The 27,188-nt window shown below is 34.1% G+C and overlaps 1 protein-coding gene across 1 annotated transcript; it reads left to right on the forward strand.

Moving 5' to 3' along the window:
• The first annotated feature begins 287 nt into the window (after positions 1-287).
• LOC108693593 lies at positions 288-27,188 on the forward strand. Its single transcript, XM_018202629.1, has 3 exons — positions 288-329; positions 15,664-15,939; positions 27,075-27,188. The coding sequence occupies exons 1-3, from the start codon at positions 288-290 to the stop codon at positions 27,186-27,188; spliced, it is 432 nt and encodes a 143-aa protein (XP_018058118.1).

Below are 27,188 nucleotides of genomic sequence, written 5' to 3' on the forward strand. Positions count from 1 at the left end.
AGGATGATTCTCAGGCAGTTTTTTCAAGCCTTGTGCGAAATTCATTTTTTTTTAGGATTTTTTATGAAAAACGTGCAAGAGTATCCACCATAGTATATACCATTTATCTATAATGGTGGAATATTTTTGCACATGTACATAAATAAGTAAAAGTAATTTTTATAATGCAGTTATTATCTGTAAATAATGAATGATAAACAACAAAAAAGGTAAAGTTGTGGCGACTGCTTTCTCCTCCTCAGATCCCTTCAACTGAATGATACTTGCAATTGATATCACTCAACTACATGGCGAAATTAAATTATTCCATCGAGAAGAATGAGGAGAAGGTAAGAATTATTTATTATATATTTTGTTTAAAATATTTTGTCCGTGACGCATTTTTGGGGAGGACATAAAGTCCGCAGCGACGGCACGTATCATTAATATTTGATGTTTATGTAAACAGTCAATGTCTTCGATCGGGTCGCACCCGTGACGTCATATCCGCGCCTCCGCGTCCATTGATCTAGAATCCTTACAATATTGCTACTGCTATGAAATACATGTTATTCATTCTCTTTTATTTAGTGTTAATTCCATCGATTGACGGTTAGTTTGACGGCAGTTTTGGATCCCCGTCCCTCTACAAAGAATTGAGCTGGCTGATCCTCGCACAAACCTTCACAAACCTCCTCGCACAGTCCTTCACGTTCGAGAAATAGGTTCTCTCGTGAGGAATTGTTAGTGTCTAAGCGATTTGGTGAATTGATGCAACCTCGAGTGCGTCTGACACTCAACTTCGCATTTGATAATTTGCCCATCTGTGCGAGGACGAAGTTAAAGAGGACGTTTTTTTTATCCGCGCGAGCTCGCACGAAAGGTGTGACAATACATATGTATACATATATACAAATATTAAATAAGTAATTATTAAATATATACATATTTATGTGCATTGATTATGCTAGTTATGAAATGTTTCAAAAACACATTTGTAAAACATTTTTTAAACGAATATGTGCTACCTGGGGAGTGCGTAAGAATGCGTTGAGCTTGATTGAAAAATATTCGGAACGTTTCAGGGTGTATAGAGGTATTCAAAGTGAGATAATAGTGGAAGTGGGATTGAGTAGCAAACTATGAAAAGTATTCGAGATGTTTTTAAGAAGTATTAAGGTATCCAAAATGAAGTGGAAATGGAGATAAGATGAAGGATAGGATGGGGAAAGGTAGAGGGGATATATGTAAGTAAGAGTGTGATAAATTATACCAGGATCTATCAGTGTATCGAGGTCTCTGTAGTAAATGAAGGGTGGTAAGATAAAGGGGGAGGATTTGGATGAATGTGTATACGGTCACCAAAATCCAGACAAATTGAACAATTTCTTTAAACAAAATATTTTTAATGAAAAATTAAATATTACAAAAAATCCTTTTACATGGAGGATCCCTATAGAGCACAATTATTCAATATATCTCCCATTAACTTGAATGACGGTCTCTATTCTTGGTCTGAAGAATTCGCACGCACGCTGTAATGTAGTATGCCGACGAATGCTGCCTGAATAGGTCCTTAACGATGTCATATTGGGATGCCGAGACTTGTTTGTGACCCTTTCAACTACGCTCTATGGAGTATGGAGTTATGTAGTACAAGGGATTTAAATTTGGGAGCTGTTGGGGGGCCAGAATTCCTTGGACCAAAACATATCGACGTTATCTGTTAATAGAAGTTAATTTTGAATCAAATGATTCGTATGAGTCGATGCACCGTCCTGCTGAAAAACATATGGCCTTCCGGACAACAGAGTTTCCATCCACGGCTTCACTACATCCATCAGAACGCACAAATGCATTTCTTTTGTGATAATTTCTCCTTTTTTAAAAAAATGTGGCATGACGTCACCCTCACACAACACGTGAACATTTGCCGGAAATTTCGTTCTGGCAACAGGAACATCCTCGGGATTGTCCGAGGCGAGGCCTCATTCCTCCGGTTGATTTTAGCATCAACAGTAAAATTTCTTTCATTAGAAAAGAACCTGATTCATCTCGATGTTTCGTTCTTCAAAGAACACAATAGCAGCATGCAGCTCGGCTTCCTGGTAGCCTCAGAGAGCATTTGTTGTATCTTCAATGTGTACGAAGATATTTAATGTCTATCAAAGATTCTCCTTGACAATTTGACGCATTGTTGGCTCGCTTACTCCAACTCGATGCTAATTTTCGCAGTGATTGCTCTGGGTCATCCGAAATCAGCGCTTGAGCCCTTTCAACGCGGGATCTTCGCGATGTGTTCTTTCGAGTGATTCTTTCTCGCTGGCATACTAGAACCTTTGTTGAACCGTAAAGCCGTATATTTTGTTACAACGTCATAAACGATATCGGGTATCCAGAAAACCGAATTATTTCCATTGCTGAGCGTTCAGTGCGAAGACTCTTCGACTATACTCACACTTGATTCCAACATCGCTGTCATTTTGAGAATATGACTATTTACTAGAAACATCAGGCTTTCTTGGATACCAACAACAACATCTGGCGGAGGCACAATATAGGAAAATTTAAATTGAAATTTTTCCGGAAAGTTGTAGGGAGAAAAGAAAGATTTTTTATTAAAGAACATAGTGTGAAAACATAGTGTGTTTATGAATAATAATAAATTTTGTCTTTTATTATGTCTGCAGCCGATTTATCATATGAATACCAATATTTGTTGCAAAGGATAAGGGAAACTGCAGAAAATCTTACCAGTATTCTTACAGAAAAAAATATATGTAATAAAAAATAATTACAATTGAATTAATATAATAAATAATACAATAATATAATACAATAAAAATAAAACATATGTACATAATAACGTTAATATACAATACAATATAAACATCTATATGTAACTATAACATGTATAAATACAAATTATATTACATTTTAATTTATATTATAATTTTAAAAACGCGCTTTGAACATAAATAAAAATGTCTGATGTTCCTATGAGCCTTCTAAAAAGAAAAATGTGATTAATATATGGTATGTACATACATGCGCGCGTGTTTATGCATGTATGTATAATGTCTAAAATTAAAAGTCAAAAATTAAAATAAAATAAATAAATAACAATAAAAATAAAATTTCTTACACATAATAGCATTATATCACATTTTATATATTGCATGAATATATGCTGTCACACCAAGTCAATAAAAAAATTACTATATAAAAAGAAATTAATTTAGTAGAAAGTGTAAATATAAATGAAAATATAAATGCATATTAGATTACGAAAAATATTATTAATTACAATTAATCCAAAATAAAATATTAATCTGACAGCAATATATTTTTACAACAAAAAATGAAAAAGTAAAAATATTAAATAAAAAGAGAGAATACCGATGTTCCAACACGAAAAGCAATGGCAAAAACATACGTGACGAAAATCCCAAAAACATTTTAATTCTATGACAATTGTTGTAGTATAATGTACTATGAATTTAAATAAAAAATTAATAAAAATTAATAGAAAAAATAGCTATCCCATTTAACTTTGTCGTTATTTTGGCAATAAAGATTTTGAGTTTTGTGCAGTTCCAAGTGTCTAGAATCAACTTGGAAATTGTAACAATTTAAATTATGGGCCTGAAAACTTGATCGTAATTTACAAATTGAATTTAAACAAGTGACATTAATACAATTTCTCTTTTTATTCTTGATGTCAGAGATAATAGAAAATATTCTTTCTGCTTCGGCATTATTAGAATGTGAAAGTGACAAAGCGGCATAATTCTCTTAAATTCATAAATTCTTTTAAATTTGGAAAAGATGATTCATCATTAAAATCTTTTTTCTCTAAAATATTCTTCCACATTTCATCAATTTCTAAATTAGTCAAAAATGTTTTTTCCGTATCGTTAAATTCTGTTGGCAAACTTCTCCATTCATAAGCTAAGGTCTAAAATGTTTTTGTTTAAATTACTGACGCGGTTGGTTGAATAATAGCATTAGAAAAACAGAATTAGAAAGTAATTGTAGAAGAGATAAATAGTAGTGAAGGGAAGAATTGAGCAGCTCCTACAAGCGCAATTAGCCCGAGGTGTACAGGAAAAAGGAAACTTGAAAGAAATTAATACATGCGTACTTTCTTCTTTTCTTTGTATATATTGCGAATACTGATAGATATTCTACCAGCATTTTGATCTGATTCATCGATCAGAATGATCGATCAAGAAGATTCCAAGCTCGATTTTCACCCCGTTTATGTAGGCGCCAGTCGATGGCGCTCGCGAATCGGGAAGAAGGGGAGCTTCGAATTGATAAGACGTTCCGAATTTAAAAAATGATTTTTCATATAGAAATATTAATCACATCAGGCTGAAATTCGGCACGGTTCAATTTAGAACTGAAGGTTCGGTCAATTAGGTTCGCGCTAATTGATGGAATTTTAAAGTAATTAACAAATTAAAGTTTTGGGCTTTTCTCCGTGCTGCTCCTTCGCCCGATTGATCGGCGTTCGCTAGCGCGACAAATTTACTTATCAGGCTAATTAAGGCGGTCACAATGGCCAAAAGATAGTAAATCATATTAAATATAACTTCAAAATTAACAGTATCTCGGCCAGAGCGGCTGAAATCCCATTGAGGATTCGGAGCGACGAGCGGCGTCGCGGGTCGTGATTGGTATGGGTCGTATGCGATAGCTTATTCTGAGAGATTAGGCGTCAAGGTGTTTCGATCGGATTAATTTTTCTTAAATCTCATGCAGGATGATAATAACATGACAATCCTAACATATGGGAATGATTCCTTAACTCCGCGTGGAGTTATCCTGGAATTCCGTCGCAATACATCGACATACGGTACGCGCATCACGCTTCGATTGTGGGTTCACGCGATGTCGACAAAATTATACTATGTCGAGTAAGTTTCTCGCTATATCTGCAATTAATTAATAAAAATATTTTTAGATAGACGACGTAAGATTAAATAATGGAAAATAATTCAGTGCAAAACGAAAAGATAAAAAAAAGAAAGTGAAATTATATTTCTACGGAGGGCAGGACGTAACACCTATTAAAAATTTCGTTCGCCTAGTCGTCTTTTAAATATGAACATAATGTTCTCAGTCAACTCGACGGAATCGGATAAAGATACACTGTAGTGCCTTCTGCGCCCAATACGCGTGAATATTTAGCGCGAGACACTGCCGTGTTTCTTGAAAAAATTCCCAAAGGCCATGATGAGTTTAGTTTAGCTTTAATTCTTTCTCTGGATTTAATCATGTTTGCGAGTTCGGCCATAATGAGTGATCCGAAATACCTGTATTTATAAAAAAATTGTTTAATCAAACGCTATCTTTATTAATATTCGCTTTCGACGCAAACAATATACGACACGAAGCTATATGACACAAGCAATATACAACAATGAACGATAAATACGAGTAATAAAAATCGCAATTTTCGTAAGCACTATCCACGTAGCCAATACAAAAATTGTTCATCGTATTTATCGAGAGTAAATGCCAATTTGCTGGTGGGAGAATCTTCTAGTGTGCGTAATGTCACTTAATATTTAAATAAATTGGCTAAGAGAATTGTCGAATTTTTTATACTGTATAATGTAGCATTCTCGTCCGAGATTGCGATGTAAAAATGTTTGTTATTGCACATGCGCACATGCTGTAAGAGCCGTGTTCCGTTTATATATGGGAATAGGAGCTAGAACAAATAAACTAGATATACAATAATAAATTCGTTAGCAATAAACCAGATACTGAACGATTATTGTTCTGTCTTTCGTTTAAAAGGCTGTTGCTGATAATGGGTTGGTTTAGCGCTTTCGCGCGAAAAACATATGAGCCCGTTCGTAACATTGAATATGAGCAGATAATTCGCAATGGTTTGTTTCAACGTGACGACGAACCCTAATGTCATCATCTATATGGAAGGCTATTTTTCTTGACAGAGTGAGGGATATTGATGATGTTGCGAGTTCATGCGAAAGATACTACGTGTCCGTTTATATGCGCACAAACTGATTGTGAGATAGCTATCTTCTGATATGTCTGTAAACCCGGTGTCGTTTCTTGGGAGGCCGTTTTGGCAATATGGAGGGTGGTGAGGTGACAATTTTAACCTAGCTGTACCGCATGTCAACTGCGTTAAAGTCATTAGTAAGAGTCGAGACATAAGCAGTCTTCTTCGTGATTGATGCCGCCATATTTCAGTTTGTTAATATATTAGTGAATGTAAGTAAATAGATGAGGGCAATTTTTATAGATATAGTACTATGTTTGTCAAAATGATGAGCGGACGTTTTTTCGCTTCGATTTGAGTTCATTATCTTAAAATAATTATCGCCAATCTAATTTTGGTTATATCCCCTTCTTATTTTTCCGAGAGTAAGTCATTTATTAAAGAAAAATAAAATTGACCGTTTTCAATAAAAATAAACATGGCATTCTTCCAGTTTTGTGTCACGTATAACGTTCGCCGTTATCAAAAGACGCAATAACGAATGAATGTCACTAGTCACGACGCGAGTATCGTTGCTGTAGCATTTGTCGTTATCGCGAAGTGCCTTTCGTGTATGTTGTCTGTGACGTCCACTAAGTGTCAGTGCGCGGGAATGCAACGCAAAGACTTAGACTAGTCGTAAGAAATCTTGCGGTGTTCCTGAAGTTTTTCCTTTCCCCCGTGCGACGTCTCCGTGTTCACAGGGTTTGCATTTCAATACAAACCATCCCCTCAACCTACTCTTTAACTATTGCCGGTACGTAAATGCTTCTCAGTGATTCCGGGCTTTCCTACCCTTGGTCGTCGCGGACTCGATTACGAGCACGCAGCCGCCTTCCGAGCGGCGAACATGCGCTCCCATCCACCGCTCAATCTTGTCCCCTGCCGCTCTGCCCTCGCCCCATCGCACGTTCTGTCCTTTTCTGACCAGATCCATAAAAGAAAGAAACCCGAGGTGGCTCTGATGTTTTCTACTCTTATCTCCCCTTGCAGCACCGTATTACGTAGGGCAGGGAAAGCGATGGAGTCTCCGGGTCAAAGCTTGACAGCCATTGTCAGTACACGCCCCGTTTCTATAAACTGAGCGATTAGAGATAAAAAAATGTTCGCAAAAACACGACATAGGCCGTCTAGAGGGGCCGGCCGAGAACAGGCTCTTCGGGCTTTAATCAAAAAATACTACTGCGTCGTGGCATTCGATCTACAAATTTTTACTGACTCCCGGTGAATACAAGAGAGGCCTGAATATTATCGGGGAATCACCTGGATACGTCGCGCCCTGCCTCCCAAGTTCTTCCGCGGGTTATCAAAGTCGAGACTGTGACGCGCATTGTGAGGATGATGCCGTTCCGACAAAGTTTTGATCTTAATCTCCTTCTTTTTTCTTTTTCTTCTTATTTTTTTTGTAATGTAATAAAAGGGTACTCTAATCCATTGGAATGCCAACGTTTCGTGAACCTTGCAGTCTACTTGAGGAGCAGCCTGATACTGAGTTGTTCTTTTGAGTCGTTCCGTTTTTATATTATGCTACTTATTGGAGGGGGAGAAGAGAATTTGTGAGTGAGAGAGAGGAGAGATGAGGGAAATTGGTCGGTCTTCCATAACCTGGAGATTGGTCTTCCATATTTTATTTATGCTGTAGCCATTGTTTCTATTTGAATTGTTAGAATATTTTTATATCTTTATTGCTTCTCTATTGCTTCTCTACTTTCTTGAAAAATATGACATAATATTGGTTATTGAGGTCATTTTATCAAAGTATTTGATGTCCTGTTTCGATGTTGTGTTCTGATAATGACTATTTTAACCTGACACGTTGATGTTCTTTTATCCGTTGACCATTCTCCCAAGTTCTTCAATGTATATTTACCCGCAGGAACAAGGTATTTTATATACTCTTTCGGAGCTAAATAAAGATCTTCGATCTTTAGGATTTCTTAAGATTTGTCCTATCTTTTTAAGTGATTTGAAGATAGTTCGGATATTATGTTTGTTTAATATCCTGCCAATCTGATTTGTTGTTCCTTTGACATATGAGAGAATGAATAGAATCCTTTCGTCTGATTATATATCAGAAACTGTTGTCTTTGTTTGCATGTTTATTGATTATTTTGATTGTGTCTTTTTTGTCGTGTTTGTTTTTTTGTAAGGCTAGTTTTAGATGGTTGAATTCTGTCTGTAGATATTCTTTGTCAGAGATGGTGAAAGCTCTATATACTAGTGAGTTAATTTCTGACTGTTTTCTTTATATAGAATTTTTATATAGAAAGCACCCGTGGAAGCCTCAATAATACAATAGATACATCGTTTTATTTAAAATTTTCTTTTTATTTCTCCGTGAACATTCCCTGTCGCACAAAAGACGACTCCCCACTAACGGAAATCCTGGTTTACCGCTCGACCCCGATTTCCACATCCCCTCCTCATCTCACGCGCAAACAATAGAAATATTCGCGCAATCCAACGTTTTATGTCTCTCGTCCTCACGACGATTCCGTCAAATCTGGGACGTACTCGACTAGAGTGATTCTACAACTACATGTGCGGACAAGTTGCTATAACTTGTTTTTATTTACAAACTAAATTTTCGTTATTGAGCAAGGTCAAAATATGAGGCTTACTCATGTTTCAATCGATTATGGTCGAGAAGTTTCATCTTTATCATTAAACAGTGCTTAAGACTTTTCGCACTTCGCACTTCCGTAATATCCTTGAAGGATCAATATTAGAGCTCAACTAGACTGAACTTGCCATAGAAAGCGAAAAGAGTCGACACGTTTGGTCTCAAAGGAAATATATTTATCATACAATTACTTTTGCGTGTGCTCACACTTGTTTCATTATAATGCTACGTTTCGTCATACAGAGTCGCTAATTACGTTATTGTCGTGGCGCCACTACTCTCTCAAACGTCATCTCCTGTAATTACACCGAACACGCAGTATGACCACTACATGCATAATATAATATAAAGTTAAACAATGAATAATGCTAATCAATAATACTTATTTTAATAATAAAACTAAATTTAATAATTTAATAATTTTTTTCATGAATATAATCTTCTTTGGCGCAATAATCCTAACAGTACGTTGAGATACTAAGAATAATCTGAGAATAATCCGCAAAAATATAATTGCGATAACCTTGGAACAATTTCAAACTTACTATGATTGACGTGGTACGTTTTGAAAATGATCGAATGTCCAGGATACTATCTCCTATAGAATTTCTCACGAATGTCTACAGTTTCAGAACAGTATAATGAAAATAGAAAGATTACAGTAAATTACTTATATGCGCACACATACACTCAACCGTAAGGCATGCGCGCTCACGTGTCGCATAGGATAAGATGGATTATATCATTAATTTTTTATTAATTGATTTTTATTATAATTTTCATTACAAAAGCACGCACCGATCACAGATATATGAATCTAAAACAAATATTTCGTATTATATGCAATGTACAACGTTGTGGATCCTCCCGAATATAACCTGCAACCTAACTATGATTATGTCTAGAAATCATCCTATTGTAGATCTGCAATGTTGCACACTCTATATATCATACCGGAATCTATTCGGGAGGGTCAACGACGTATATCTGTTATTATCTCGATGAATTTTCCGACGATATATTATTTACTGGAATCTAGCAGTTGATGGTCTTTCATGTCAGCTAATTCTTCAATATTACACGATAAATTCGCTGCATTATAGTCGCCCATTTAATTCATTGTGACAGAGAAACTGTTCTCTTTGCTTCGATGCAACATACAAATAGGAAAAGAGGAAAAGGAATTGCGCATATTCGTACTGTATCCATATTTGAGATATGTAACAGACCTGAAATTATACGCACGCAGTATTTCGTATTAGGTCAAATTTGAAATTATATGCGTGCGAAAGAAAACGAAATTATATTCTGAAAGATATTATTGTATTAATCTCAGTTTACTAGAGTTTGAGATGATGATCACAGTCAATATGAAGATCAATATGAAGATAAGATGATACGCAAGATGTCATATAATATATTAGGTGTACAACTTTGCTTCCGCCGTTTTCCTATAGATGGCTTTAGCGGTAAGTGATAGTCGAAATAAATAGATCATAGACGTCATACAATAAACTTGGGCATCTGTCAACATAACCCCATAGAAACATTAGTCGATTTGTGTCTGCATCATAAAGTTATTCTCGATTGAAAATGTCAGTTTACGAGCCAAATTCTCGTCATTTGCGGGAGGTTTTAATTTTTTGCTTCAATATGAAGAAATCTGCGGCTGAGGCTCATCGAATGCTCTCAAATACTTATGGTGAGGCCGCTATTATTAGTGAAAGAATGTGTCGTGAGTGGTTTCAACGCTTCAAGAACGGTGATTTTGACATCCAAGGTCATGCTCTGTATTTGGTGGGACCAGCTCGGCGTAGTGTATTATGAACTGTTAAAACCAACTGAAACAATCACAGGTGATCGGTATCGAACGCAATTGATGCGTTTGAGCCGAGCATTGAAAGACAAACGGCCGCAATACAACGAGAGACACGATGATTTTGCAGCATGACAATGCTCGACCCCATATTGCGAAAGTGGTCAAGACATACTTGGAAACGTTGAAATGGGAAGTCCTATCCCACCCGCCGTATTCTCCAGACGTCTCCTCCCTCTGACTATCACTTGTTTCGATCAATGGCACGGCCTGGCTGACCAGCACTTCCGATCTTATGAAGAAGTAAAAAATTGGATCGATTCGTGGATAGCCTCAAAAGATGACCAGTTTTTTCGAAGCGGGATTCGTACGCTACCCGAAAGATGGGAGAAAGTAGTGACCAGTGACAATACTTTGGACAATACTTTGAATCATAAATGTATAACCAGTTTTTTACAAGCCTCGAATTTTGGAAAAAAAACGGCGGAAGCAAAGTTGTACACCCAATATATTCCTGTTAAGGAAGGAGCCTAATAAAGAATCATCAGGTATTGTTCTGATAAGGTTCTGATAAGGAAAATCCTAATCAAACAATCTTAATTCTTGATGTTACATTTACGGTTACGATTTTACTGAAGTACCTGATAAGCGTTTGATCAGGCGCCAGGACATGCTTATCATGTGTATATCAAAGCCTGATCAAAATTTCTGCTCGGGAATTAATATGCAATAGAATTAAAAAAGAATATCAACAAAAATAAATGATTTTATGAATAAACAACAAATAACAATCTAAAACCTGTAATGGTCGAAGCTGAATTTTAGAAATAATTACTTAAATAATTACTTGTAAATTTATATATCACATATGTAACAATTTGAACTGTGCGCTGAATTATTGGGAGTACAAATAAGTTTCCGCCGTTTGCAAAAGACGGCACCATAAATAATAAAATAAATAATAAACTATAGTTAAAATTGTTTGATGTAAAACGACATATCGTAAGATTGGACATCCGGCAACACCATAACCTTGAAATATTAGCGATTTTGTATCAGCATCATATATTTTTTTTTGTACGAAAATGTCGAGTTTTGAGCCGAATAAGCGTCATTTGCGGGAACTTTTGATTTATTTCTTTAATTTGAAAAATCTGCAGCTGAGGCTCATAGATTGCTTGTAGAAGTATATGGTGATGCTGCCTTAAGTGAGAGAAGTTGTCGTGAGTGTTTCAAGTTTAAGAACGGTGAATTTGACGTCGAAGACAAAGAACGTAGCGGAAGGTCGAAAGTGTACGCGGAATTGGAAGGATTATTGGATGAAGATTCGTGCCAAATGCAAAAAGAACTTGCACTTACATTAGGAGGTGACTCAACAAACAATTTCATATCGTTTGAAATCATTGGGAATGATTCAAAAGGGAATTGGGTTCCATATGAACTGAAGCCGAGAAACGTTGAACGCCGATTTTTCATATGTGAAATGCTGCTTGCCAGGCATAAACGAAAGGGTTTTTTGCATCGTATAGACACTAGTGATGAAAAATGGATCCACTACGATAACCCAAAGAAGAGGAAATCATGGGGACCATCTGGCCATGCTTCAACATCGACAGCCAAGTCGAATATTTATGGAAAAAAACTCATGTTGTGTATTTGGTGGGATCAACTTGGTGTCGTGTATTATAAGTTGCTCAACCGAACGAAACCATTACTGGGGCTCTCTACCGAACACAATTGATGAGATTGAGCCGAGCACTCAAGGAAAAACGCGCCCACTATTACTCCAGGCATGACAAAATTATTCTCCTGCATGATAATGCTCGACCACATGTTGCGGCGCCGGTCAAAAACTACTTAGAAACACTCAAATGGGAAGTTCTCCACCCGCCGTATTCTCCAGACATTGCTCCTTCCGATTATCACTTGTTCCGATTGATGATGCATGGCCTGTCTGAGCAGCACTTCACATCATATGAAGATACCAAAAATTGATGATTGGATAGCCTCAAAAGATGAAGCGACGTAGGATCCACATGCTACCAGAAAGATGGGAAAAAGTAGTGGCCATTACTTTGAATAAAACATTATGTACCGTTCTTTCACAATAAATACTTAATTTTTGATAAAAAAACGGCGGAAATTTATTTGTACTCCCAATACATTTTCGAATTTAGAAGCGCAACTGAACTACTGTACCAATATGACAAATTAAGTTGACAAGCAATTTAACAACATAACTTAAAAATATATAGGGGTTTGAGAATAAATCAACTGAAGGGAGATAAAAAAGCTAATTAAGAGCCTACGCGGTTGTTGAAAATTATTTATTTACTCATCAAATAAGTTTGCAACCAACATTTTCGATCCTTTTCAATGAAAGAACATTAATTAATTAAATAAATTATATACTTTAAATTATAAAATTAGAATCGATTTGTCACAGTTTAAAATACAAAAATACGAAATATATATCTTGGATCATTTTGTTAGCGCAATGGAGTAAGTAATTACAAGAGTAAGTTCAGATATAACAGTGATCAGTTGGCAGATTAACCAATGTGTATAACACTAGTTCTATAAAATAATGATTAAGCTATTATGATAAATTATGTGTCAAACTATAGAAATAATACAGTAGTCACTACTCCTAAAACAGATATTATGTATCTTAATCAATTATGAGAAAGATATAATCACTGTGCCTCAGAATTCAAGCAACTTAATAATTTGATTCTCAATCAGGCAATCCTATTAGAGAGATGTTAATATGATGAAAATCTGCAAATAAATTTATTGCAAAAAATATTACCTCAACTAGGAGTCGAACACATTTCGTGCGAGCGTCGTAAGTCGTTACACCACCGAGATCTTAGTAATATTCTTCGCAATAATTGGCACATGTAGGAACGTTCTTACTATTTCAGACGACATAAATAAACAAGATTAACAATAATAAACGATTTTATTAAGAAAGATTTTATGTGAATACACAACAAATAAGAGCCTAAAGAAACAGTCAAAGCTGGATTTTAGATAAATAATTTACATGTGAATTTATATATCATATGTATGGTCGTTTGAACTACAATAAAAGCAAAAGCATTTTAATTACATATATTGAACATTTACATATATACGTATATATGCATATACTGTAACCATGCTCGCGAGCGACGGCACAACTTGGTCTCGTGCTCTTAGATCTTCTCTTACTTAAAAGTACTCTAGCTCCAAAAAAAATGGAAGATCTTGACAGTCAGATAGATTTTCCACAGACTATCAGAGCTTCTCGCTAAAGTTGGGCACTAGGCACGAGAGAGGGACGCCACTTTTTCAATAATCTTTTCTACTCTACTCACAATTAATCCGCGAGGACAGTGATGGGTCGAAGGTGGAAAAATTATCGGGGGGCGAGAGAGATAGGCTACAAGAATCATACACCAAGTAATAATGAAATATTATGACTACTCGCAAAATCTCTCGATAACGTGCAAAAACTCTAAAGAATACACGTCACCCGGGAGAGTAACGTCGACACGAAGCTAAACGTTTAGCTCGTTAACTCGAAAGCGCGGCACGATCATAATAATCATTTCGACACGGCACAAACGATACAAGATAAAATGAAAGCTTAAAATGACTCGATTGTGACAAGAGAGGTGAGTCTCAATTTCACGGATTTAGATGGCGGCTATTAAACCGCTTATCGCCACGCGAGTTTTCCACGTGCGATTCAAAGCTACGAACATGGATCGGCAGCTTTACAGCAATGACGGCGATGTTCATCTTACGTTTTGGTATAAGATCCTTCCACTATCCTCCTTGTCAACTCTTCATACGGCAGCGATTCTCGGAATACTCGTCGCCAGTGTCCTCTTCGCACATCCTCTTACAATATTGCGACTCAGTCACGAATCCTTGCGTCTTAGAACGCGCAATATAATTTTTCCGGGATTCCTTTTTCACCTAAAGCCCCTAAATTTCTCGGTTGATGCGGGATGTCCGCTCTTCCACTGGCTGTGTCGGAGACATATGCCCCCGACTAGTGTCTGTAATGTTTCTTCGGTAGCCGGGAGTTCTCTCCTTCCGTTGCACTTTGTAAGATGCGATATAGAATAGAGATTCAAGGCGGCAACGGATTATAAAACAAATATAAATGAAATGATACGACTTGCGCGTCGGGCTCCCGGATAGGTGACTCCCCGCGTAGCGTCACTTCTTCTCTCTTGTTGGCGTTGCAGTCTTCCTTCACCCAAATGAATAAGACGGCACAGTTATAGAATGAAATTGCAGCTACTGAGGGCGATACTAAGTCTAAGTGTGAGGCTGACAGAATTAAGTCTTTAATGAAAAAGAAATTAAGCAAAAACATGTTGTTTTTTTCTCAAAAATTCAATTAAGTAAGTAGCGCACGTTCGCATGCACGCTCGCTCTCCGAGCCGTAAAGACGCGCTATTCCTCTGACGATCTTCGACAGTGACTGACAAAAATTGTCACGTCATAATACATATACATATATATGTACATACATATACATTATATTAGTATTCCTCACAATTTATAGCTGTTAACGCTGTACATAATGTTTAACAAATGAACTAAGTTCATAGTATGTTCTATAGTAGTCGGACATCGCCCCTTTGTCTTATTATTATTTTAATCAATTCGATGTAGAACCAATCATTATTTTCATACATAGGTGTAACGCTAACCAAAGGTATCATTATATACAATGAGATATTTAATTTAATAATAAGTTCGTCGTTCGTTTACTTCGTAACTTCTATATTTGATTATAGCATGTATCAAAATCAACTTTTATGTAACTGTATTTATATTCTTGTCACTAAGAAATTTAGAACGTTTAAAAATTAGAAAATTAAATAAAAAATAGAAATGTAAAATCTTATTTTAAAAATTTAAATTAAAAAATCGAAAATTGACATTTATTTCAATTTCTATATAGTATAGTCATTAAGAATAATAAACATCAAATGAAAAATAAAATAAGTTTATATGAATCCACTTGTAGTTCATTATTAATTCCTTGCGATTGATTGAATTAAACTGTTCCTTTCGCTTCCATAACACGTATACACATTAAGTAAAAGATTATACAAACAGATAATAGTAAAAGATATAAGAAAAATTGATAACAGAATAGACATCCGATGTTTCTATGAAGACGATGTGTATAATAATTGTACTATTATAATGATAACACCAGTTAAAGTTATAAATTTTACGAAAATTAGTGTGGCCTTAACATGTGTTTGGCCACCACCACCGAATGCAACGAAATTTGACATCATTTCATTCAAAATTTTGTGGTACATGTGTTACTTGAGCAATATCTTATTGTTGCTTCCATTGCTAAGTTCAATTTATGAATACCTTGATGATCCCGTGATCTTAGCAAAATCAGTTTGTCTTTGTTGTGCAGTTCTTCAAGTCACAATCAAAATGATGGTATGCTACATCAGGCAAAATTGCTTTCAGGTATGCATATAAAATTTAATTTTATTAATAAACCTGGATGTCCTATTTTAAAAAAGATTAATTTTTAAATGCAATTTATATCTAACTATGTACTTATGTATGTATAACAATATTATATCATATATTTATAGAATAATACATACAAATAATTCTATAATTCTATATAGAGCAGAATATATAGTATATTTATAACTTTATCAATTATTATTAGGGATGCAATGGATATCTATCAACTATCCAGTATATCTGACCTCTCTGATTGGTTTTTTATAATCTGGCCGAATTGTGAAGAAGTTGTTTTCCATTATATAGAAATAATTATACATATTTAAAATTTAAATTAGTAAATATGCCGATACAGGAAGCTCGCCCCGATGACCTTGTCTTTGACATATGTTGTCAAAGTTATGATCCTGAATGACTTGCAAAATATTTTAGCCATCGCTCGTTATTAAAAAATTATTAACAAAAAAGTTTAAAAAATGATGTTCCTTTCTACATAAAACAAAATTTTCTACTTTAAAATATGTTCTACGACTTTTTACGCGAAGATTCATCCGCATGAAAAATCGTTACACTCCTTGATAGAGAGGGAGATAAGGTGGAACTCCATGTAGAATATCGTGCGTCTCTAGACAGAGGGGAGATGGGATGGAACTAGCTTCACGTGGAAGTCGTACGCCCCTTGGCAGAGGGAAGATGGTGTGAAACTCGCTTCCCATGCCTTCCTACATAGAGGAGAAATTCATTTCACAAAAAAGCTATTATGTATACAAAGGAGAGTGGAATAGTTTTTAATAATGTGGCAGAAATAAGATGTTACATTTTAATCGTTTTTGATTCGCACTTTTTAAGCACAACAAGGCTAATAAAGGTGAGCGATCCTCGTTTTCAATTCACTAACCGACTAATCAACGTTCTAGGCTGAACGATTTAATTTGATTTCTTATATTATTCTGCGGAAAAAGATCTATATACATTTTATTTTTTTTTATGTCATCGTTAAACAATTTTTTGTTTAAAAAAATCTGAACTCAGAAAAATTTCAAAAAAATTCTGTAAGATTAATTAAATCAAAATGGACATTTTTTTATTTCTGAAATTTTTTTGTTTAAATCAATCAGTTTTTGAGGTAAAAAAATGTCTAAACTTGAAAAATTATTACCTTTATTATCTTTTTTTCTCAGAAACTGGTCATCCAATCAGTATAAATAGAAAACGAATATATTCAGTTAATCTTAAACTATAACAAGAATTTTATTTTATTTTTATCTATGTTGTTATTGAGAGTAAAAACTTTATTATATAAGACGTCGCGAAGACGTGCCTTTATTATAATAAAATTTGCATTGTCAATGACCGTATCTACAGATTAAAATAAAATAAAATTTTTGTTATAGTTTAAGGAAATGTTGGAGTGACGGCCGAACTTAATCGAGGTCGATTTTATAGATTTTCATTTCCAATGTATAAGATCTCTGAGTTAATATGATCATGCAGGAAATTTGATTAATTGTCGACATTTTATTCCGTTTCCTATATAACCATCTCAGTTCAGGGACGAAAACATATATTAGGCTCGATCCCACAAATATAAGATTTATTTTAATTTTGAAAAATTTTCTGATTTTAGAATTGAAAAAAAATGAACCGGGATTAAAGTTAATCTTACATTTGTGTGATAATCAGATTTTAGGAATAAAGTTATGCACACATGCAATGTAGGCCGCGTTTCAATATATATCACCAATACTAAAAATCTGTAATATACATAAAGTACAGATTTTTAATTAACAGTTATATCAATACAAAAACGTATTAGTGCTTTTTTCTTACGTTTAATGACATTTTAGGACATAATGTATAATATTATCAATAAATTAATACGACATTGTACATGTACATACATATAACTCTTTTTGTTCTATCTAATAAAAAGAAATAAAAAGGTAATACATAGATATTGATATATTATTATATATATTAGACGAGGATATAACTTCGAAAAGTTCTCGGCTTGAAATGACCCCACAAATATTAAACTGTTACAATTTTAGAAAAGTTTGATCTTTCACAAGATTACTGTTAAAATTTCAGACAGATGTATTCATTATTCATTTTTTTATTTCAGTCATATCAAGCAATCACAATTTTTCTATCATAATGTTTCTACAATGCATCCACTCACATTTCTTTAACTACAGACGCAAAATTCTACGGAATTGGTTCCGCATCGTATTTCATCAGATAATCGAAATGCTTCTGGCAGTAAAGTAAATTAAAAATAATCAGCCCATAATAAATACCTTTATCTATAACTAGCTAAAACGATTTACAACTGTGGTATTTTGTTATAGTTCGCCAGCCCATTAACACTTCTGACATTAGATCATAATTAGGCAAAGCATAATTTACGATTGTGATTTTACTACATTATTTGTATGATAAATAAAAATGTTATAAAACATTTTCATGAATGACGTAAAGATATTAATCTTTTCCATTTTAGGTTTATAAAGTGCCTTTTAACAAGAAATGCACAACAGACAGTAACTTTTAACTCATTTTGGTTTTATAGAATTTTAACACATAACACAGTGTGATACAATACATCGTTACATTCTTGTTGTTCGCAATATACAAGGATAAGATGATCATTATGTTGTACTGAATGAGTCACTTGTTAGAAAGCACTCATAACTTTTCTTTTATCAAAGAAGGACAATTTTCTGCTATTATATTTTTTCCATTTTGTGGATACAAAATACTTTATACATATAATTAATAAGTCAAAGATTTTTTAAACGAACAATTATTATTATATATTAGTTATCATAAAATAAAAATCGTTTTTTTATTAAATAAGTACAATGCTATAACGTTTTTCAAACGTTTCGACTTACAAAGTCTTCCTCAGTGAAATACATTTTTAAATAACCTCTTACAAAGTCAATGAATTTACAATAATACAATAATAAAAATTGACGTCCTAGACTAATCTTACATACATATATCTTCCTTTAGATGTTACAGATCGAAATAAATATATAGTCAGAAGTTTGAAATCCGAATTATAAAAGTGTGTTTTACTAATCCTCGATTGTTATCGAGAATCCAGTTCAGTTAACGTTAATTTAATAAAAAATATACGGTCCGATCAAGATTTCCTTCAACGACTATCCTAATATATTCTGTGTAATGTTAATTTATAATTAAATGATTAATATAAATTAATTGAATAATAATGAGAAATTATATTCAAACTTACATTAATTTATATAGAATAGTCTATTGAATTAAAATAAAACTCAATAACTGTGTAAAATGAAACAGCTCTTGCTTGTCAGACGTTTTAAAATGGACTGATATTATAAGTTAAGTATGTATTGTTAAATAGTGACGTAAACAAGTATGTTCGAAAATGTTACAATCTTAAGCGAATGTCGTTAAGTATGTTAAAATAAAATCGATCCAACAGCTCAGTATCCTTCATTATTTATTCCGTTTTTTTAATTTTTTATGTTAACAATATATATATATATATATATTGTTAACATTAAAAAAAGGTATCTAGTAATAATCGCCAAATATTTCATGCAGGTAGAGTGGACTAAATTGAATCGAAAAGTCCTCTACCATTTTGTAAATTTTCCCAATAATTCCCCAATAGTTTCCCAATAGTTAACGAGATATTAATCCTTAAAAATAATCAAATTCTACTGCAAAGTGTATAATATCTTATCGATCGCTTGGCGCGTAGGCCGTGAAGAGCGGAGATAGCCTGGCAAGCGCGCTGTCCGAGCTATGATGGTTTGCGGCGGTGTGCGCGGCGCGGGGTGCTTGTCAGCCAATCCCCAACTCCCAAGGCCCGCGCGCCAAACGATCGAGGCATATACACTTTGCAGTAGTAGGCCAGGCAAGAGCGCGTTCGGCTATCTTTAAGGATTAATATCTCATTAACTATTGGGAATTTACAAATTAGTAGAGGACTTTTCGACTCAGTTTAATCCGCTCTACCTGCTCATGAAATATTTGGCGATTATTTCCAGACACCCTGTATGTACACATATAGTACATATATCATATCCCAAAATAATCGACAATTAACCCCTCAACATTAAAAAAAATAAAATTTCTATAACTCATTCAATTGCTCATCGTTTGCACATGTATGCACATTTTAAATTTTCGTTTGCACACTTTCAGTTTAAAAGTTATTCAAAAAACAAATTTGGGAAGGCCAACTACACACTAGCTCCCCAACTTCGAGCAATTTGGTTAAAAAAATCTTAATCAAAAGATTTTCGTTTGCACATTCCTAAACAAGTCGATTTTTTCTTTGCACACCTTTAGTTAAAAAGTTATTAACAAATGAAAGTTGGGGGTTAACTTTATTCAAAATACATATTCGGTTCGAATTTTAAAGATAGATTCAAAATAAAGTTTCTTCGATTCATAGACTATTTCTTTGAATCAAAATAAGTTGTGCATTGTTATTTCTGCACTTAATGAAAAATTTCTTTGATTTGATCGTTATTTTTTGAAATCAAATATATTTTTATTTTTCTCCAAGATACTCTTATTTCGGTTTAAAATAACTAATTATTTCTTCAATTTAAACGTACACTTTTACACTGGGTGTAGATAGTTTCATTAAATTTATTTACAATCTACCTACACATTTACAAATTAAAAATGAGGAATATCGGCTAATAGGAGTCATCTCATATAATGGCAGCGCAGAGCAAGAAATAAGACATCGCTTATTGTCAAAGAATTATAGGCATTGAGAAGAATATGATAGCCTCAAGAATAAATGTATAAAATTGCAATCTTTAAATACATTTGTCAAACCAAGCATCATAAGTTACATTAAATTAACAGATTGGTAGAAACTATTTTCTATTATATGAGATATATAAGATATATATAAGAGATATATATATATATATATATAAGAGATATATAAGAATAAATATAGATATTAATTGTCATTATGTACGATAGAGATATCTCAAAACAAAAAATTTAAAAAGTACAAATCTCACTTTTTGCAATAACTTAGCGAAACAATCTTTTATCAGGAATCATCATTTTCATGATACAATAATTCGTTATTAACTTTTTTATTCGTTTTCTATATTTATTCTTATATTATATATCTCATATAATGGAAATTATTCTCTCTAATCTGTTAATTTAACGTAACTTATGATGCTTGGTTTGATAAATGTATTTAAAAATCAATTTATTTCTCAATAGATAATTCCTAAAATAATATTTGTCATTATGTCTCAACATTCTTTTACTTACTCTGTGATCACATATGACAGTTGAATATATTGTTCTAAATAGTTGATACAATATGGTACTATTTTGTAATTTGTAATAAAAAGATTTTATCTAAATGTAGCACTTGTGAAGTTGATTATTAAAATTCATTTATAACTTTTGATGCCTATTTCTACCAATACAGTTTAATTTTAATCTTGATTCAACTCTTCATTTTTTTCTAGTTCTAAGAATTAGAAACCAAGATTGATATTAATTTCTGTTCATATTGTAGAATGCATATTAATCAGAGATATAAGAATAAAAATCTGTCGCTCAGGTAGATAAATAAATTTAATGAAACTATTTATACTCGTGTAAAAGTTACATTTAAATTGAAGAAATAATTATTTTAAACTGAAATAATAGTATCTCAGAGAAAAATAAAAATATATTTGATTTCAAAAAATAACGATTAAATCAAAGAAATTTTTCATTGAGCACAGAAATAACAATGCACAACTTATTCCGATTCAAAGAAATAGAATCGAAGAAACTTTATTCTGGATCTATTTTTAAAATTGGAACCGAACATACTTTTTGTTATATAAAGGTAATCTCCAACTCTCATTTATTAATAACTTTTTTAAAGGTGTGCAAATGAAAAATCGATTTATTTAGGAATGTGCAAACGAAAATCTTTCGATTAAGACCTTTTTAAACCAAATTGTTCGAAGTTGGGGGGGGGGCTAGTGTGAAGCCTCCTCAAATTGTTTTTTGAATAACTTTTAAATTGAAAGTGTGCAAACGAAAATTCAAAATGTGCATACAATGAGCAATCGAATAAGCTATAAAAACTTAATTTTTTTAATGTTAGGGGCTAACTTCACGACGGCGATGTGCGCGGCGCGGGGCTTTTGGCAGGCAATCCCCGCTCCCCACAGAGAGCCAAGTGATTGCTAGGCGTATACATTTCACAGTAATAGATTGGGCGGGCGCGCATATTCGGCTCTCTTTAAGGATTAATATCTCATTAACTATTGAGAAAACTTGTAAAATGATACAGAACTTTTCAATTCAGTTTAATTTGCTCTACCTGCTCATGAAATATTTGGCGATTATATTGAGACACCTTGTATATATGTATATATGTATATATGTATACATACATGAGGATGTAGAACTACACTATACTGACAATAATAATACTGTTGCGCGGCAACGAACGCGTTGTGAACGCGGGTCATACTTGTTGCAGCTGATTGACTCGTGTAACGCCTTGTTTCCTACAGTATACAGTATACGCAAAATACGGTTTGTAGTTCGTGCAGTAGATAATATTGGCGCACAGGAGAATCCATTTATTTTACAATAAACCAATATTACTGCGATTACGACATTAAATAATGATCCATCATGTCTGTTTCTTATTTTGTAATTTGGAGACACGTGTCTCGGCGCTAAGCATAGCGTGAGATATTGCCGTGCCTTCTTTACGAGCTAGTGAGTTGCGCCGGATCAAGATTATCGGATCTCAATAACGGCTGTTCCGAATTTTAAATTCACTTAATCGATAGCTTACACTTCGATTGTATTGTACGTGCTTTTATTTGTTTTCTATGCACCCTATAAGCAGAAATATTACGACGCAAAGTCCAGATCTGTATCTTTTCAGACTCAGTCGTCATTGTCGATCCACATTCCATGCATTCCTTTAGTGTCCTGACATTCTTTACGCAAAGACTCAGATATCAAACACATATTATTTTGACGTCAAATTTTGGTCATTTACTGACCATAGATAACGGTAACTGAATCATAAAATGCCAATTATAAGAGTTCTTTACATAGAAGTCGTAGATAGATGTAAAGTCTAAATCATAGGAAATTTTCATTTTTAATCGAGTATTCTTCCTATATTTGATTGTGATTGGTTGGTTTTCTACTTAAGACTTTACGACTATCTACGACTTCTATGTAAAAGATCCTTATAACTGGCGTTTTACGATTCAGTTATGACCTATCATTGTATTGAAGCTTAGCCTCAAATATCAATATAGCTATGCTGATGTTATTAATTATCATTTTAACGTAAAAATAATAAATGCTATCACTACCTGTGATTATATAACGTATTAATTAAGACAAATATATAAAAATAATAATTTACAGCCGAAATTTATTGAAGAACTTTATAACAGTCAGAAGGATTTTATAACAGTTACATGCATAAATTGCATGTGTGTGCCCTGGTAGAAACTTCCTCGTCAGTACCACAAATGCCATGATACTGACCAACGATACTTTGCCACTGCTTTGCCACGCCATAATCTCATAAAAAAATCTGACATAGGTGTACAACTTTGCTTCCGCCGTTTTTTTTCCGAAATTCAAGGCTTTATTGTAAAAAACTGGTTATACATTTATGATTCAAAGTATTGTCCATCGCTGGCCACTACTTTCTCCCATCTTTCGGGTAGCGTACGAATCCCGCGTCGAAAAAACTGGTCATCTTTTGAGACTATCCACGAATCGATCCAATTTTTTACTTCTTCATAAGACCGGAAGTGCTGGTCAGCCAGGCCGTGTGCCATTGATCGAAACAAGTGATAGTCAGAGGGAGCAACGTCTGGAGAATACGGCGGGTGGGGTAGGACTTCCCATTTCAACGTTTCCAAGTATGTCTTGACCACTTTCGCAACATGGGGTCGAGCATTGTCATGCTGCAAAATCACTTTATCGTGTCTCTCGTTGTATTGCGGCCGTTTGTCTTTCAATGCTCGGCTCAAACGCATCAATTGCGTTCGATACCGATCGCCTGTGATTGTTTCAGTCGGTTTTAACAGTTCATAATACATTACGCCGAGCTGGTCCCACCAAATACAGAGCATGACCTTGGCTGTCAAAATCACCGTTCTTGAAGCGTTGAAACCACTCACGACACGTTCTTTCACTAATAGCGGCCTCACCATAAGTATTTGAGAGCAATCGATGAGCCTCAGCCGCAGATTTTTTTCATATTGAAGCAAAAAATTAAAACCTCCCGCAAATGACGAGAATTTGGCTCGTAAACTGATATTTTCAATCGAAACTTTATGATGCAGACACAAATCGACTAATGTTTCTATGGGGTTATGTTGACAGATGCCCAAGTTTATTGTATGACGTCTATGATCTATTTATTTCGACCACCGCTAAAGCCATCTATAGGAAAACGGCAGAGGCAAAGTTGTATACCTAATAGTTCAAAGCCTAGTCTTGTGATTGATACAGATCTGGTATGGAAATAGCTTAGCACTCGCATTTTAATAAAATTTATTAAATAATCTAACGTAGCCCATGTCCGGACCTTGGCTCGCGCCTCATATGAAAATATTACCGCAGCGTTTATTCGCATCACAGTATTTCGTGGCTGTGACGGTGATTTTCTATTCTGAATAGTCGTAAATTTTAAAGATTAATATCTCATGTTCGCAGGGCAGAGTAACGCTTTTTTCTGCCAAATTCCTTCGTTTTATACAAAATCAGATCAAGTAAGCCTAATTTTATTGATTTGTGAGCAGTGGCAAATTAAATTATTATCTTTTTTTCTTATGAAATCTTCATTTTTACACGAAAAATCAATAAAATTAGAATCTGGCAGGAAAAAGCATCATTCTGCTTCGCAAACCTGAGATATTAAACTTACGACTATTCAGGTTAAAAAATCTGTCACTGTCTGGGTGCTGGTAAGTATTGTGCCGCAGTCGAGCACAATTGCTTCTCAAAGAAGAATGGCAACAAGAATGCGTTAGACTGGGAAAGGAAAACACTAGAACACAAACAACACAGTCAAACATTTACGCTTAAAAATAAAACATTCATATCACAACACTCAGATCGCAGTGAGAAACACGTCCGCCACGATCAAACCATAATGGAAAAAATATAAAGTGAAATACTCCCGTGGATGCGCAGTAGGAGAATGAATTTAGATTTGATTGGCTGTTCCTGTACAACCAGCGTTATTATACGCAGGAAAGTGCATAATAGGGAATATTTATTTAATTGGTTATTTCTAGTATTGCTATCATTATGCGCAATGTTTCACCTTATATTCTTTCAACCATGGATCGAACGATCTCTCGAGATTGAGGATAATATCTTTGTCATTATCTAACTAAGATAATAAATACCAGCATATTATTTCATTTCCTTGTAATTTCTTCAAATATTAATAATATTAAATTGTCAGCAGAAGCATAAGCTTTAAATACCTTAGTATTAATTAAAATTATGAATGATTGACATAGAAAAAACTATTATACAAATGATATTTTGATTTGCATCAGTATAAATCAATGAGAAATCAAAGCATAAAATCAAAATTATGTATTTGCTAACTGAAAAGCAGTACCAAAATAATGACGTGATGGAAACATCGGTTGGTTAATTTTTGGTCACTTGATATCATTCGTATCAATGACCAGAAGTTGATGTCAAAGTGATATCAAATGTGTTTGCTGGGGAACGATAATGATATACATAATCTGCGATCTGTACTACGATAGTGTCTCGGTCAGTTTTGTCAAAACAATAAAATCGGTAAAGTCGGTAATAATAAAACACGCTGGTAATTGTTAAAAACTAGGAAATGATAATGAAAAAGTAATTTATTTGATCTCGAGAATTCCATTTATAATTTATTATTTAACAAAAAGACATCAAATGAAAACAAAATTATGCACTATATTTATTATCTAATTCAGAAGATGATGACAAAGCGATTTATTCGATCTCCATTTGTTTATAACTTAATATTTAACAAATGAAATCGGATGTAAACAAAAAATTACACCCTGGTAATTGTTAACTGTAAGGAAATAATAGGAACTAATAATGAAAAAGTGATTTATTCGTCATCAATCTATATTCGTTTATAAATTAATACACAATGAAAGGAAATCGAAGAGAGACGAAATTATACATTACATTTGTTACCAATCCAGAAAATGACAAAGCAATTTTCCGACCTGGATCTTCATTCATTTCTAACTTAGTATTGTATAAAAAGAGATTAGATAGAAACAATATTATTATATTGTTACATCCAGCGGACTCCCACGACTCTTTTTTTTCCTGGAAATCTGGAATTCGTTGAAATAAAGAAACAACTAAGAATAACGAATAAAGAAGAATAAATTGAGCATTATAGCCTAGAGAAGACCAAAAATTTTCTTTTCCTACACCAAAAATTAAAACGAAGAATTCAGTTCTTCTCATAAATGTCCCTCCGAGATAAACTAAAAATCGAGGCACATGCACGAGCAGCGGAACACCAAAAGGACATCGAGTTTGTGTCCCTCGAACACTACGACTAAAATAACAATAAATATGTCATTGGAAGCATAAGACCGCCAAAATACTTTTTAATGGTCAAGTTGCGAACGATTCTCACGAGTCCGTGATCATAAAACCTAAGAAGCGACACGCAACGTTCAGAGATAGATTCTGGGTAATCTTGTGCCGACGCTGCACGTGCACTTTCTTGACGCACTGCACATGCGTTTTCTCATAAATATTAAGATTAATTCTTTCCCACACTAGACTCCGGTTAACATCCTTCTTTTTCCAAAATCTTAACCAATCCGAGAGCAAAGAAAAATCCTAATACTAATTAACGAAATCTATTCCACCAATCCTTGAGTAATCGGGAGTGATTAGTATAAAAACTGCAGTTCCGCAGTCTTCAATGTGATTTTTCTTTGAGTTTTAGAAGCTATAGTTGTGTCGGGATCTTTGAAAAAGGCTTCATCTGATTCTCGAAGCCTTTTTCTCCAGTAGAGTCAGTGCAACTTAGTAAAACTATACTTCATCAATTTAAGACCAACAGCAGCTGGCTGATCGGAGAAATTGACGAAGTGGATCTGGCACCCAGCATCCTACAGCTGACGGCACCTTCTCCGACGGTTATCTTATACATCGCTATCGCCAAGTAG

The sequence above is a fragment of the Atta colombica genome, unplaced genomic scaffold (assembly GCF_001594045.1).
Source record: "Atta colombica isolate Treedump-2 unplaced genomic scaffold, Acol1.0 scaffold94, whole genome shotgun sequence".
Lineage (NCBI taxonomy): Eukaryota > Metazoa > Arthropoda > Insecta > Hymenoptera > Formicidae > Atta > Atta colombica.

Coding starts and splice junctions, on each gene's coding strand:
- LOC108693593 (XM_018202629.1), top strand. CDS start 288: ATGGCGAAATTAAATTATTCCATCGAGAAGAATGAGGAGAAG. Junction 330..15,663: donor TCGAGAAGAATGAGGAGAAG/GTAAGAATTATT, acceptor ATAATGATAACA/CCAGTTAAAGTTATAAATTT. Junction 15,940..27,074: donor TCAGGCAAAATTGCTTTCAG/GTATGCATATAA, acceptor CATCAATTTAAG/ACCAACAGCAGCTGGCTGAT.